The 14,653-nt window shown below is 40.6% G+C and overlaps 1 protein-coding gene across 1 annotated transcript in view; it reads right to left on the reverse strand.

Moving 5' to 3' along the window:
* ELAPOR2 (endosome-lysosome associated apoptosis and autophagy regulator family member 2) overlaps nucleotides 1-14,653 on the reverse strand; it is a 185,788-nt gene that overhangs the window by 18,704 nt on the left and 152,431 nt on the right. Inside the window, exons 15-16 of the mRNA XM_069765167.1 lie at nucleotides 13,393-13,566; nucleotides 11,431-11,620 (exon numbers count right to left, since the gene is read on the reverse strand). Coding sequence (XP_069621268.1) covers nucleotides 11,431-11,620; nucleotides 13,393-13,566 — 364 coding nt within the window. The remainder of the gene's footprint in view (nucleotides 1-11,430; nucleotides 11,621-13,392; nucleotides 13,567-14,653) is intronic.

Below are 14,653 nucleotides of genomic sequence, written 5' to 3' on the forward strand. Positions count from 1 at the left end.
GCTGTGCTATATACTACGTGGGCTGTGTTAGATACCACGTGGCTGCTATATACTACATAGGCAGTGTTATATACTGTGTGGGCTGTGTGATATACTCCGTGGGCTGTGTTATATACTGCGTGGGCTGTGCTATATATTACGTGGCCACTGTTATATACTGCGAGGGCAGTGTTATATACTACGTGGCTGCTATATACTGCGTGGGCTGTGCTATATATTACGTGGCCAGTGTTATGTACTGCGTGGCCTGTGTTATATACTATGTCGCCTGTGTTATATACTGCGTGGCTGCTGTATACTGCGTGGGCTGTGTTATATAGTACGTGGCTGTGTTATATACTGCGTGGCCACCATTATAAATTGCGTGGCCTGTATTAATGCATCGGGTATTCTACAATATGTATGAATATAGCAGCCACATAGTATATAGCACAGGCCATGTAGTATTTGTCTGCTATATACTACATGGCTCCTATATACTACGTGGCCTGTGCTATATACTATGTGCCTGCTATATACATACATAAATACATATTCTAGAATACCCGATGCGTTAGAATCAGGCCACCATCTAGTGTGATATATGCATCAGTAAAACTGTCTCTTATGTATCATATATACTACATGGCTCCTATATACTATGTGGCCTGTGCTATATACTATGTGCCTGCTATATACATACATAAATACATATTCTAGAATACCCGATGCGTTAGAATCAGGCCACCATCTAGTGTGATATATGCATCAGTAAAACTGTCTCTTATGTATCATATATACACCAGCGTCACTGTCTCCTATGTACTGTATATACCCCAGCCCCAGTGTCTCCTTGGTGAGAAGGTAACGATTGTTATGAGAAGATGGAAGAAACACAAGATGACTGTCAATCTTACTCAGTCTGGGCTCCATGCAAAATCTCGCATTGTCGGGCAAGGATGATTTTGAGAAAGGTCAGGAATCAGCCCAGAACTACATGAGAGGACCTTGTCAATGACCTGAAGAGAGCTCGGACCACAGTCTCAAACGTTACCATTAGTAACACTGCGCCATGACGAATTAAAACCCTGCAAGGCATGCAAGGTCCCTGACCTCAGTAATTGTAAACAAAGGTTTGTGTACTAAATATTAAGTTCTGTTTTTCTATGGTATCAAATACTTACTTCATGCAATAAAACGCAAATTAATTATGTTATGTAAAAATCATACAATGTGATTTTATGGATTTTTTAAGATTGTCTTTCAGTTTCATTGTAGCTACGATAAAAATTACAGACCTCTCCATTCTTTGTGGGTGGGAAAACTTGCAAGATCTGCAGTGTATCAAATATTTATTTTCCCCACTGTATATGTACCAGTCTTGATGTCTTCTATATGACGTTTACATAAGTCTTAATTTGTCCTATGTGATGTGTACAGCAGTCTCAGTGTATCCTATGTAATCTCTGTGATGTATATGATACAGCAGACCTCCCACTCTTTGAGTTCTCTAAATATATTGTGAGCAGAGATAATTTCCCCACTGTGAGGAGTCATACAGTGAAATATACATCTGTGTTCAGACCAACTTACTGATGAGATCAGTTTTACAAAACTGTCTCCTTTGGAATGTATGCACCAGCCCCACTGTTTCCTATTTGATGTATGCACCAGTCCCCGTGTTTCCTATGTGATGTATCTGTCTCCCATGTGATGTGTGCACCAGTCCCCGTGTTTCCTATGTGATGTATCTGTCTCCTATGTGATGTGTGCACCAGTCCCCGTGTTTCCTATGTGATGTATCTGTCTCCCATGTGATGTGTGCACCAGTCCCCGTGTTTCCTATGTGATGTATCTGTCTCCCATGTGATGTGTGCACCAGTCCCCGTGTTTCCTATGTGATGTATCTGTCTCCTATGTGATGTGTGCACCAGTCCCCGTGTTTCCTATGTGATGTATCTGTCTCCTATGTGATGTATGCACCAGTCCCCGTGTTTCCTATGTGATGTATCTGTCTCCTATGTGATGTGTGCACCAGTCCCCATGTTTCCTATGTGATGTATCTGTCTCCTATGTGATGTATGCACCAGTCCCCGTGTTTCCTATGTGATGTATCTGTCTCCTATGTAATGTGTGCACCAGTCCCCATGTTTCCTATGTGATGTATCTGTCTCCTATGTGATGTATGCACCAGTCCCCGTGTTTCCTATGTGATGTATCTGTCTCCTATGTGATGTGTGCACCAGTCCCCATGTTTCCTATGTGATGTATCTGTCTCCTATGTGATGTATGCACCAGTCCCCGTGTTTCCTATGTGATGTATCTGTCTCCTATGTGATGTGTGCACCAGTCCCCGTGTTTCCTATGTGATGTATCTGTCTCCTATGTGATGTGTGCACCAGTCCCCGTGTTTCCTATGTGATGTATCTGTCTCCTATGTGATGTGTGCACCAGTCCCCGTGTTTCCTATGTGATGTATCTGTCTCCTATGTGATGTATGCACCAGTCCCCGTGTTTCCTATGTGATGTATCTGTCTCCTATGTGATGTGTGCACCAGTCCCCGTGTTTCCTATGTGATGTATCTGTCTCCTATGTGATGTGTGCACCAGTCCCCGTGTTTCCTATGTGATGTGTGCACCAGTCCCCATGTTTCCTATGTGATGTATCTGTCTCCTATGTGATGTGTGCACCAGTCCCCGTGTTTCCTATGTGATGTATCTGTCTCACATGTGATGTGTGCACCAGTCCCCATGTTTCCTATGTGATGTATCTGTCTCCTATGTGATGTGTGCACCAGTCCCCGTGTTTCCTATGTGATGTATCTGTCTCCTATGTGATGTGTGCACCATTCTCCGTGTTTCCTATGTGATGTATGCACCAGCCCCACTGTTTCCTATTTGATGTGTGCACCAGTCTCCGTGTTTCCTATGTAATGTATGCACCAGCCCCACTGTTTCCTATGTGATGTATCTGTCTCCTATGTAATGTGTGCACCAGTCCCCGTGTTTCCTATGTGATGTATCTGTCTCCTATGTGATGTGTGCACCAGTCCCCGTGTTTCCTATGTGATGTATCTGTCTCCTATGTGATGTGTGCACCAGTCCCCGTGTTTCCTATGTGATGTATCTGTCTCCTATGTGATGTGTGCACCATTCTCCGTGTTTCCTATGTGATGTATGCACCAGCCCCACTGTTTCCTATTTGATGTGTGCACCAGTCTCCGTGTTTCCTATGTGATGTATGCACCAGCCCCACTGTTTCCTATGTGATGTATGCACCAGCCCCACTGTCTCCTATGTAACTGTCTCCTTTGTGATGTATGCAGCCTTTCCACAAACTTTATTAGGCATCCGAACCTGATCAGTAAACTAAACTTCTGGTAAAAGATCCATGTTTGGAGTTCGGTACCGGACACTAGGTGCCCAGTTCGGGTTCATTCATCCCTACTTAAATTGTAGCAATATTGTGTAATTTTTTTGAATTTGCAAACAACACAGCGATAATATAAAATTTCATATGCACTAGTTTTTAAATAACGTAACTAATAGGGGAAAATCAACAAAGAGATTGCCCCACAAGACATTTATGCTATATGCATAGGATTAATGTATGATGGACGCTGTTCTGACGTCTGGAACCCACAACAATGTCTAGAAAGGGAGTGAGAGCAGAAAATTTCACTTTTGTTATTTTTGTGGCGACCTCACTGATACTAGATTAGAGGGAATCTTCAGCTGGATTTTGCTACCCCATCTGATCACAGCATGATATAAGGGCAGAGACCCCCGATTTCAGTGATGTATCACTTACTTTACTGGTTGCAACAATTTTAATTGAAAATAGTTTTATCTATTGTAGATGTATCAGAGCACTGATTGGCAGCTTTTTGTATACACTGTGCATAGGCAGAAAATTGTGAATCAGTAGAGGGGGCATGGTTGGACTACTTGACAACAGGCCAAGTAGCCCTCCAGAAATTAACCCCTGCTGATGAAACAATGAATTTATAAAAAACCCAGTAAGTGATATATCACTGCAATCAGGTTGTTTGTTTCTATATTTTGTTGTTGCTATCAGATAAGTATCAGAAACGTGATGACAAATTCCCATTAAAGTACTCAATGTATTTCAATTTGTAATATTTATATAACTGCATCACTGAATGTGACCCTTGGAAGTGGAATAATCTGCTCAGATGAGCAATTCCAAAATTTCTGACATTTGTAGCTTCATCAGAAGCATTAATGTGGCTCGGAGACTCTGACCTTCTTGAGAATAACATAGTTAAAAGGCTCCAAGCATTGTAGATAATCTCTATACGAGCATTAAAAAGACAGATATCTCTTAGTTGTCTATCATCTGAAGGAAGAGATTGACAACTTTCCCAGAAAAACCTTAGGGATGCCCACTGCAGCAGAATACATAAGTAGTGGTCAGTGTCAAGCCATGAGGTTACAGGAGGTGAGGATCTAATGTAATCATATCCAAAGGGTAAGAACTTAAGTACAGCTATGCATTACACTTCTCGTTGTATAATATAGACACACTTTACAGTGGCATTTAAAAGTTTGGGCACCCCTGGTTATAATTACTGTTATTGTGAACAGTTAAGCAAGTTGAAGATTAAATTATTTCTAAAAGGCCTAAAGTTAAAGATAACACATTTCCTTGGTATGTTAAGCAAAAAAATATATATATTTTCATCTTTTACATTTTAAAAAATACAAAAAGAAAAATGGTTGGATGCAAAGGTGTGGCCACCCTGCACGGTTAGTGCCTAGTGGCACCAACTTTTGAGAGTATCACTGCTTATAAACGCTTTTTGTAGTCAGTAGTCAGACAAGAGTCTTGAGCGAAATTCATAAACTCTACCTTCGAAAATTCTTCCAGCTCTTTTGCATTGGCCCATTATCCATTTTGTAATTTTTAAAATGGAAAAAAAAAATGACAATTTTTTTTGCCTAAAGTACAAAGGAAATGTGTCATTGTCAACTTTAGTTCCTTTAGAGATCATTTCATCTTCAACTTGCTTAACTGTTCACAATAACAGGAATTTTAACCAGGGGTTGCCCAAACTTTTACATGCCACTGTAGACCATATACAGCTCTGGCAAAAATTAAGAGACCACTGCAAAATGTTCAGTTTGTCTGATTTTTCTCCTCATAGGTTTTTTTTTTAGTAAAATGTAAATTCTTCTTTTAGTCTATAAACTTCTGATAACTTGTCTCCGAATTTACAAGAAATAAATTTTGTATTTTTTTCTGAGAAAGAAAAATGGTCAAAATAAAAAAAAAAACAACAGTGCTTTCAGATCTCAAATAATGCAAAAGTTCATAATTATTTAAAAACAAAAATACTAATGTTTTAACCCAGGAAGAGTTCTGAAATTAATATTTTGTGGAATAACCATGATTTTTAATCACAGCTTTCATGCATCTTGGCATGCTTTCCACCAGTCGTTTACACTGCTTCTGTAGTGCACACATACCAAAATAGTTAAAATAAAAAGGCTTTATGAGAAAACGTAAGTGCCAACATTATTAAAATCATTTAAAAACAACAACCAAATGAATGACTGTTGAAGTGAACATAGGTTCCTGCTGCTCTGCCATTTGCCTGATGAGCAGCCTGCACTCTGTTTAGGACATTTGTTATGTAGGGTTATTTAACCCCTTCATGACCTTGGGATTTTTTGTTTTTCCGTGTTCGGTTTTCACTCCCCTCCTTCCTAGAGCCATAACTTTTTTATTTTTCCGTCAATTTGGCCATGTGAGGGCTTATTTTTTGCGGGACGAGTTGTACTTTTGAACGACATCATTGGTTTTAGCATGTCGTGTACTAGAAAACGGGAAAAAAAATCCAAGTGCGGTGAAATTGCAAAAAAAGTGAAATCCCACATTGGTTTTTTGTTTGGCTTTTTTGCTAGGTTCACTAAATGCTAAATCTAACCTGCCATTATGATTCTCCAGGTCAGTACGAGTTCATAGACACCTAACATGACTAGGTTATTTTTTATCTAAGTGGTGAAAAAAAATTCCAAACTTTGCTAAAAAAAAAAAAAAAAATTGCGCCATTTTCCGATACCCGTAGCGTCTCCATTTTTCGTGATCTGGGGTTGGTTGATGGCTTATTTTTTGCGTGCCAAGATGACGTTTTTAATGATAGCATTTCGTTGCAGATACGTTCTTTTGATCGCCCGTTATTGCATTTTAATGCAATGTCGCGGAGACCAAAAAAACGTAATTCTGGCGTTTTGAATTTTTTTCCCGCTACGCTGTTTAGCGATCAGGTTAATGCTTTTTTTTAGTTGATAGATCGGGCGATTCTGAGCGCGGCGATACCAAATATGCGTAGATTTTATATTTTTTTTATTGATTTATTTTGATTGGGGCGAAAGGGGGGGTGATTTAAACTTTTATATTTTTTTTATTTTTTTAACATTTTTTTCAACTTTTTTTTTTTACTTTTGCCATGCTTCAATAGCCTCCATGGGAGGCTAGAAGCAGGCACAGCACGATCGCCTCTGCTACATAGCAGCGATCTGCTGATCGCTGCTATGTAGCAGAAATGCAGGTGTGCTGTGAGCGCCGACCACAGGGTGGCACTCACAGCCACCGGCGATCAGTAACCATAGAGGTCTCAAGGACCTCTATGGTTACAATGGAGACGCATCGCCGACCCCCGATCATGTGACGGGGGTCGGCGATGACGTCATTTCCGGCCGCCCAGCCGGAAGCGGTGGTTAAATGCCGCTGTCTGCGTTTGACAGCAGCATTTAACTAGTTAATAGGTGCGGGCAGATCGCGATTCTGCCCGCGCCTATTACGGGCACATGTCAGCTGTTCAAAACAGCTGACATGTCCCGGCTTTGATGCGGGCTCACCGCGAAGCCCTGCATCAAAGCAGGGGATCTGACCTCGGACGTACTATCCCGTCCGAGGTCAGATAGGGGTTAATATCTATGCCACATGGTCACTGTTTGAAAGGTATTTTATTTTCATTTTCTTATATATTCAGTGACATTGGTCATACAGCATTTTTCTGTAGTCCTACATATTATCATGTCACTCTCAGTTTGCTTTTTCTTATAATTGGTCCATTTACGGTATATTTAGTGCATTTATTGCCCATGCTGTCAAGCCACTTGGGATTTACTATCTTATTTTGGATTTTCTATATTACTTACAGTAACTTGATAGTTTGGTATCATCTAATCATTATTTGGTATTTGAGTTCACACAAATGTATCTATTTGTATTCACCGCATTTTTCATTGTTTGATATCTTGTCTAAACTTGTGTTTACGGTCATTTTCTCTAATTATTGTGGGGTACCTGCCTTATTGTGTCTGCGTATTTTCACTTCTACAGTCATTCATTTGGTTGTTGTTTTTAAATCATTTTAATAATGTTGGCACTTACGTTTTCTAATAACGCCTTGTTATTTTAACTATTTTGGTGTGTGTGCACTACATTTGGCGCCTTTTCCTCTCTTCTCTACAATAGCTCTTTGGGTGCCACAAGTTGCACCCCCTTTCTTACTTTTTATTATTGTTGGTGGTGCCCACGCTTCCATTCTTTTTCCTTTCACATTGTTTCTGGTGCAATAATGTAAGCAGTTCTTCTTTGTTTGATGGCTTCTGACTATCCATCATCCTCTTGATTACATTTCAGAGGTTTTCAATGGGGTTCAGGTCTGGAGATTGGGCTACCCATGACAGGGTTTTGATGTGGTGGTCTCTTAATTTTTGTCAGAAGCATCAATTTTAATCAGTATAAAGTAAGCTAGATCAGTAAGGTTGACGTTCAGTTAGGATCTCAATAACAGGACATAAATGTTCAGAATTATAGTAGCTACAGTGGGGAAAAAAGTATTTAGTCAGCTACTAATTGTGCAAGTTCTCCCACTTAAAAAGATGAGAGAGGCCTGTAATTGACATCATAGGTAGACCACAAATATGAGAGTCAAAATTAACAAATCCAGAAAATAAACTTGTCTGATTTGGCAAGATTTATTTCGCAAATTATGGTGGAAAATAATTATTTGGCCACCTAAAACAAGCAAGATTTCTGGCTCTGACAGACCTGTAACTTCTTCCTTAAGAAGTAGTAGTAGTAATGGCACCTGCTTGAACTTGTTATCAGTATAAAAGACACCTGTCCACAACCTCAAACAGTCACACCTCAAACTCCACTATGGTGAAGACCAAAGAGTTGTCGAAGGACACCAGAAACAAACTTGTAGCCGTGCACCAGGCTGGGAAGACTGAATCTGCAATAGGTAAACAGCTTGGTGTGATGAAATCAGTAAGAAAATGGAAGACATACAAGACCACAGATAATCTCCCTCGATCGGGGGCTCCATGCAAGATCTCACCCCGTGGGGTCAAAATGAACACAAGAATGGTGAGCAAAAATCACAGAACCATACGGGGGAACCTAGAGAATGACCTGCATAGAGCTGAGACTACCGTAACAAAAGGCTACGATCAGTAACAAACTACTCCACCAGGGACTCAGATCCTGCAGTGCATAATTTGCACAAAAAATCTTGCCAAATCAGACGAGGTGATTTTCTGGATTTGTTTTCTCATTTTGACTCTCATAGTTGTGGTCTACCTATGATATCAATTACAGGTCTCTCTCATCTTTTTAAGTGGGAGAACTTGCACAATTGGTGGCTGACTAAATACTTTTTTCCCCATTGTATAACTTTTTTAATTTTGGTAACCATTAATTATAAACTTAAGTAAGAAACTCAGTACAGAAATAAAATGGAGGTGTTACCCATAACAGCAAATTGGAAGTCATCAGCTTTAAAAATAAGACTGGTAATATGGGCAATACTGAGTTGCACTAAATTTTACACATAATGAGGAGATTCACTAAAGTGGTTGTCTCATGATACATTTATGGCATATCCATTGGATATGCCATTAATGTTTCATAGATTAGAGTCCCATCTCTGGAACCCACAACTATCTCCAGAACGGAAGACGACTGATCCTGTTTTGGCCAATGTCTGAACATCAGTGAATGGTGAAGGTGTATATTTTTAGCACAATTTCTTTCATAAATCTGGTTTATTAGGATTGCCTAACAAGAGATATTTACAGCATAACCATAGGGTATGTGTGACGTTTCTAGGTGTCGCATGTGGTTCATGGACCCACTTTGCCACAGACCAGACTTACCCTGGAGGGCGTGACTAAGCAGCTACCTTGATATTCGCTGGAGACTCTAGTGGTAAGGTCAGACTTGTGCAGCAAGTAGATGCCAGGTGCACTCCGGGGAGAGTCCAGCAGGATGGCCACTGGGACTGGTTCATGCGGTGCAGACTGGACGGCTACAGGAATAGATTCACAGTTCTGACCTGGGTATTCAGCCTCAGGGTGGCAGACTGGAACCGCCGATGCGGCCACGGGGTACAGGTACCCCAGATGGGGTTTCGGGATTCGGACACCACCGAAGCAGTAGCAGGAAACAAGGATTAACTATGGTGGACTAATGGGACACAGGATACTTTAACAGACTAGGATAGTCCACATATATAGTAGGATATACCAAATGTATCAGTCACTGTGTGCTCTGTGCCACTGTGATAATTTTTTTATATCTTCTCTATCCTTTGCATCTTTTGAACAGTATTAATAAATCTGCCTCATTTTTTCCCTTGAAAAGATCTGAAAAGAATAGTGAAACCAAAGTTCCTTAATTTATGGAAACAATTGAGTTTGCAGCCCAAGAATACCCATAATATAACCTTCTGAATTTATTTTTACGTCAAGCTATAAATTCAGTTTTCCAATTTTTTCTCAAAGTCTATGAACAATAAACTATTGAGCAAACTGTTCTCATTTAATGAAAGGACATCAATTCTAAATGAAAGTCTTAGCATCACTAAATGTTCATCCAACTACACGACAAACTGCTTTGCTGTTCAAAGGGAACCTGTCACCCCCAAAATCGAAGGTGAGCTAAGCCCACCAGCATCAGGGGCTTATCTACAGCATTCTGGAATGCTGTAGATAAGCCCCCCGATGTAACCTGAAAGATGAAAAAAAGAGGTTAGATTATACTCACTCAGGGGCGGTCCCACTGCGGTCCGGTCCGATAGGCGTCGCGGTCCGGGGCCTCCCATCTTCTTACAATGATGTCCTCTTCATGTAGTCACGTTTCGGCTCCGGCGCAGGCGTACTTTGTCTGCCCTGTTGAGGGCAGAGCAAAGTACTGCAGTGCGCAGGTGCCGGGAAAGGTCAGAGAGGCCCGGCGCCTGCGCACTGCAGTACATTGCTCTGCCCTCAACAGGGCAGACAAAGTACACCTACGCCGGAGCCGCAGCGTGAATACAAGAAGAGGATGTCATCGTAAGAAGATGGGAGGTCCCAGACCGGACCACGACGCCCATCGTATCGGGACCGCCCCTGTTATGACCTGGTGGTTAGGAGCACCCGACACGACCTGATAGTTAAACTCACACAGGACAAGCTCTGGGATGTGGGAGCTCTGCTGACCGCAGGCCCTAATCCTATCACAACAACTAGAAATAGCCGTGGAGCGTTCCTGACTCGTCCTAGACGCCTCTTCACAGCCTAAGAGCTAGCTAGCCCTAGAGATAGAAAATAAAGCCTACCTTGCCTCAGAGAAATTCCCCAAAGGAAAAGGCAGCCCCCCACATATATTGACTGTGAGTAAAGATGAAAGTCACAAACGCAGAAATGAAACAGGTTTCAGCAAAGGGAGGCCAGACTTACTAAACAGACAGAGGATAGGAAAGGTATCTTTGCGGTCAGCACAAAAAACTACAAAAGACCACGCAGAGTGTGCAAAAAGACCTCCGCACCGACTAACGGTGCGGAGATGCCACTCTGCATCCCAGAGCTTCCAGCTAGCAAGACAAAATCATGATAACCAGCTGGACAAGTAAACAATGAACAAATAATAACTATCAGGAACTTAGCTTCTGCTGGAGAAGACAGGTCACCAGAAAGATCCAAGAGCAAACTGAACCAATGCAGGAACATTGACAGCTGGCATGGAGTAACAATCTGAGTGGAGTTAAATAGAGCAGCCAACCAAAGGATAAACCACGTCACCTGTGTAAGGAACCTCAGAAGCAGCAGCTCCACTCACAGCCACCAGAGGGAGTCCATGGACAGAACTTGCCGAAGTACCATTCACAACCACAGGAGGGAGTTCGACAACAGAATTCACAACACGCCCCTGGGTGAGTATAAGCTAACCTCAATTTCTCATCTTTCAGGATACATCGAGGGCTTATCTACAGCATTCCAGAATGCTGTAGATAAGCTCCTGATGCTGGTGGGCTTAGCTCAACTTCGATTTTGGGGGTGACAGGTTCCCTTTAAGGTGGAGATGTCCTCTAATACAAATGTAACATCCATGAAACATAGGCCATGAAGATATTGAAGATAATATATATGTATTACCTAGGAAAGCATCAGCCAAGCTGACAGACTGAGAGGACAGAGCTGTGCGGAATCCTTTGCTATCTGATGGAATGATAGTAGACTGACAAACAAAGGTCTTCACAAAATTTGACACGTCTTCAGCTTCTGCTTCCATCTCTTTCGTCGTGACATCAGTAATGTTGTCAGTACACACTGCCTTCCTTTCCCCCTTTAGATAGACAAAAACATATTTGCCATAAATAAACTGGACTTTTCCCACAAATATTTTTTATTTAACTGTGTTTAGTGCTTCTTTAAAGGGAACTTGTCACCAGAAAAAGCCGAACAATGCAAGGAGGAAATTAACTTAGCTGTAACTGGGCCCCAGCCGTGACCGACAGTCGGCCCCAATGCAGTGCCAGTGTCAGTCAGGGCCGGGGGAGATTTTACAGCTGCTACTCTGTATACTCTGTGACTGAACAAGCAACGACGCTGCCCCGTGACAGAAACTGCAAGGCTGCCGGGGAGAAAAAGTTCACGTGTGGGGGGTTTCCACTGATTAGGCACATCAGAGGTTCTTCAAATGTGACATGGCGTCTGCTCTCGATTCTAGCTATTTTTGCTTTCAAAAAGTCAAAAGGTTATCCTTCCCTTATGAGTCTTGCTTGCGCGCCCAACAAGTAGTTTCTTCTGACATATGGGGTATCTGCGTACTCAGGAGAAATTGCACAACAAATTGCATGGTTCATTTTCTCCTGTTACAAAAGTTAAAAAAAATTGGGCTAAAGTTACATTTTTGTGAAAAAAAATAAAATGTTCATTTTTTTTCCTTCCATATTCCATTAATTCCTGTGAAGCATCTGAAGGATTAGTAAACTTCTTGAATGTGGTTTTGAAGACTTTGAGGGGTGCAGTTTTTAAAATGGTTTAAATTTTGAGTATTTTCTGTCATATAGGCCCCACAAAGTCACTTCAAATGTGATGTGTTCCCTAAATAACATGGTTTTGTAAATTTTGTGGAGAAATTTGAAATTGAGTGCTTCTAATTTCCTAACAAAAGAAATATGCTTAAAAAATGATAAAGATGTGAAGTAGACAAGCAGGAAATGTTATTTATGAACTATTTTGTGTGTTATAACTATCTGATTTAAGGGCATAAAAATAAAATTTTAAAATTGCGAAATGTTCTAATTTTTTGTACATTTTTTTATATTTTCAGAAATATACGCAAATCATTTTGGCCAAAATTTACAACTAACATGAATTACAATATGTAATAACAAAATACAATCTCAGAATCACTGGGATCAATTGAAGAGTTATTACCACATAAAGTGACACTGGCCAGATTTAAATAATTTGGCCTGGTCATTAAGGCCAAAATTAGTTCCGTCATTAAGGGGTTAAAGAAGAGTTGTCACCAAATGAAAAGTTAAGTTCTTTTTCTTGTTTTATTTTTGCTGTTTCCCAAAGTATTCCATTTTTATTACCGTAATTTTTAAATCCTCCATATGATTCTTGAGATATGGGCCTTCACATTTATTAGTGCAAATTTTTATGGTCTTGCATGCCCCAAGAAAATACTATGTGCACACCCCCCCCCCCCCCCTTTGGTAAAGACTATACAAATTTGCACCAAATAAATGAAGACCAATATCGACAGAACCAGATGGTGTATTTAAAATGAGCAAAAATGGAATTTTCTATCATTACCGTTACGCCCAATGGTGGCGCAAGAGGATTTGTGGACCCACAGTGCCACAGGACTGAACCTGCCTAGGAATGGGCATAGCTAAGTGGCTACCAGGTGTTCACTGGAGCTCCTGATGGTCGAGACAGACTGAACTGCAGGTAGACACCAGGTACCACTCCTAGGCAGATTCCGATACTGCAGCTGCTGACCCGAACAATATGGTTCACTATTAGGATGTTTCAGAATATTTTTTTTATCCTTTCTACATGACTACATCCCACCGCCTCTTATACAGACTGGGAACTTACTCCATTTCCACACAAACTAATGTTGAAAAGATGAAAGTATTTTGTTCCTTTGGAAGTGAAGCTGGGCCCATTAATGAGAGTTCCAACACTGCTCAGATTGTTAAACCTGTACATCAAGCTCTGGTTTTCATGCATATAGGAGAAGTTGCAGTCACTGTAACAGGCTGAATGGTCCTGAAAAACAGAAAAACACAGATTTTTTTAGTGGACTGGCAACATTTCTCTTCTACAATGTGTAATACACAATATCTATTAATAAGGGGGTGATTCACAAAAACTTCCATGCAAGTGTTACCATCTGAGAGAAAAGGAACAATAGGATTCTAGAGCTTCTTAAAGTACAAGAGTGCATAGGCACACAGAGAACGCAGACCCAGTGGTAAGAAAAAATTAGCTGTAATTTATTAACTATTTATTAACTATTCACAGGTTTAGCAAGAGAGTGTACAATACCAATAAATGACAAGTCGTATATCAAGAATAACACATGCAGTAAAGTGTGATCCCTGCCTTCTCTCTTGATCTAATGGTTACCGTCTGACCAGTAATCTGATCGCTGTGCGGATTTTTAAGATTACGGGAACACCAAATATGTCCATGTTTTGTGCTTATTTGTGATGTTTATTTTTTCTTTAAAAAAAAAAAAATCAACATTATTGTAATTGTTTTTCATTATTTTTTAGTAATTTTATAGGACCCAACAAAATCTCTTTTATTCTCCCTCGAGAATACAGAGACCTAGAAATACACTGTACAATGTGTCAGTATAATCTGCCTGTGGAGTCAGAGCTCGCAATATAGATCAAGTACACAAAATTCTCCAAATGTCATCACCAGAGCCTGTGGTTCAATTGCTTAAGCTCCTGCCTGTAAAGCTGAAGGCTGTGGTTGTGTTGTGAGTTTGAGTACCTGGAAGACTACAAAAAAGTTAAAAAAATTGCATTTTTGTAGTAGTTTTATGGGAATAGTAGACAGGGAACATAGAAACACATTGTTATATACAAAGAACATAGAAATACATTGCTATATACATAGAACATAGAAATACATTGTTATATACAATGTGTTTCTATGTACATGTATAATCTGCTTCCGGGCTCACTGACTGCAATACAGGTCCCGATGACCAAATTCTCATATCTGCATCATTATCGGCTTTGGCTCACAGCCAGATCTCCTGCCTGAGAACATGGAAACGTGAGTTCAAGTCTTGGAAACCTGATCAGAAGTGAAAGTAAAAGAGGGATTTTTGGTTCTTACC

The sequence above is a fragment of the Ranitomeya imitator genome, chromosome 4 (assembly GCF_032444005.1).
Source record: "Ranitomeya imitator isolate aRanImi1 chromosome 4, aRanImi1.pri, whole genome shotgun sequence".
Taxonomy (NCBI): domain Eukaryota; kingdom Metazoa; phylum Chordata; class Amphibia; order Anura; family Dendrobatidae; genus Ranitomeya; species Ranitomeya imitator.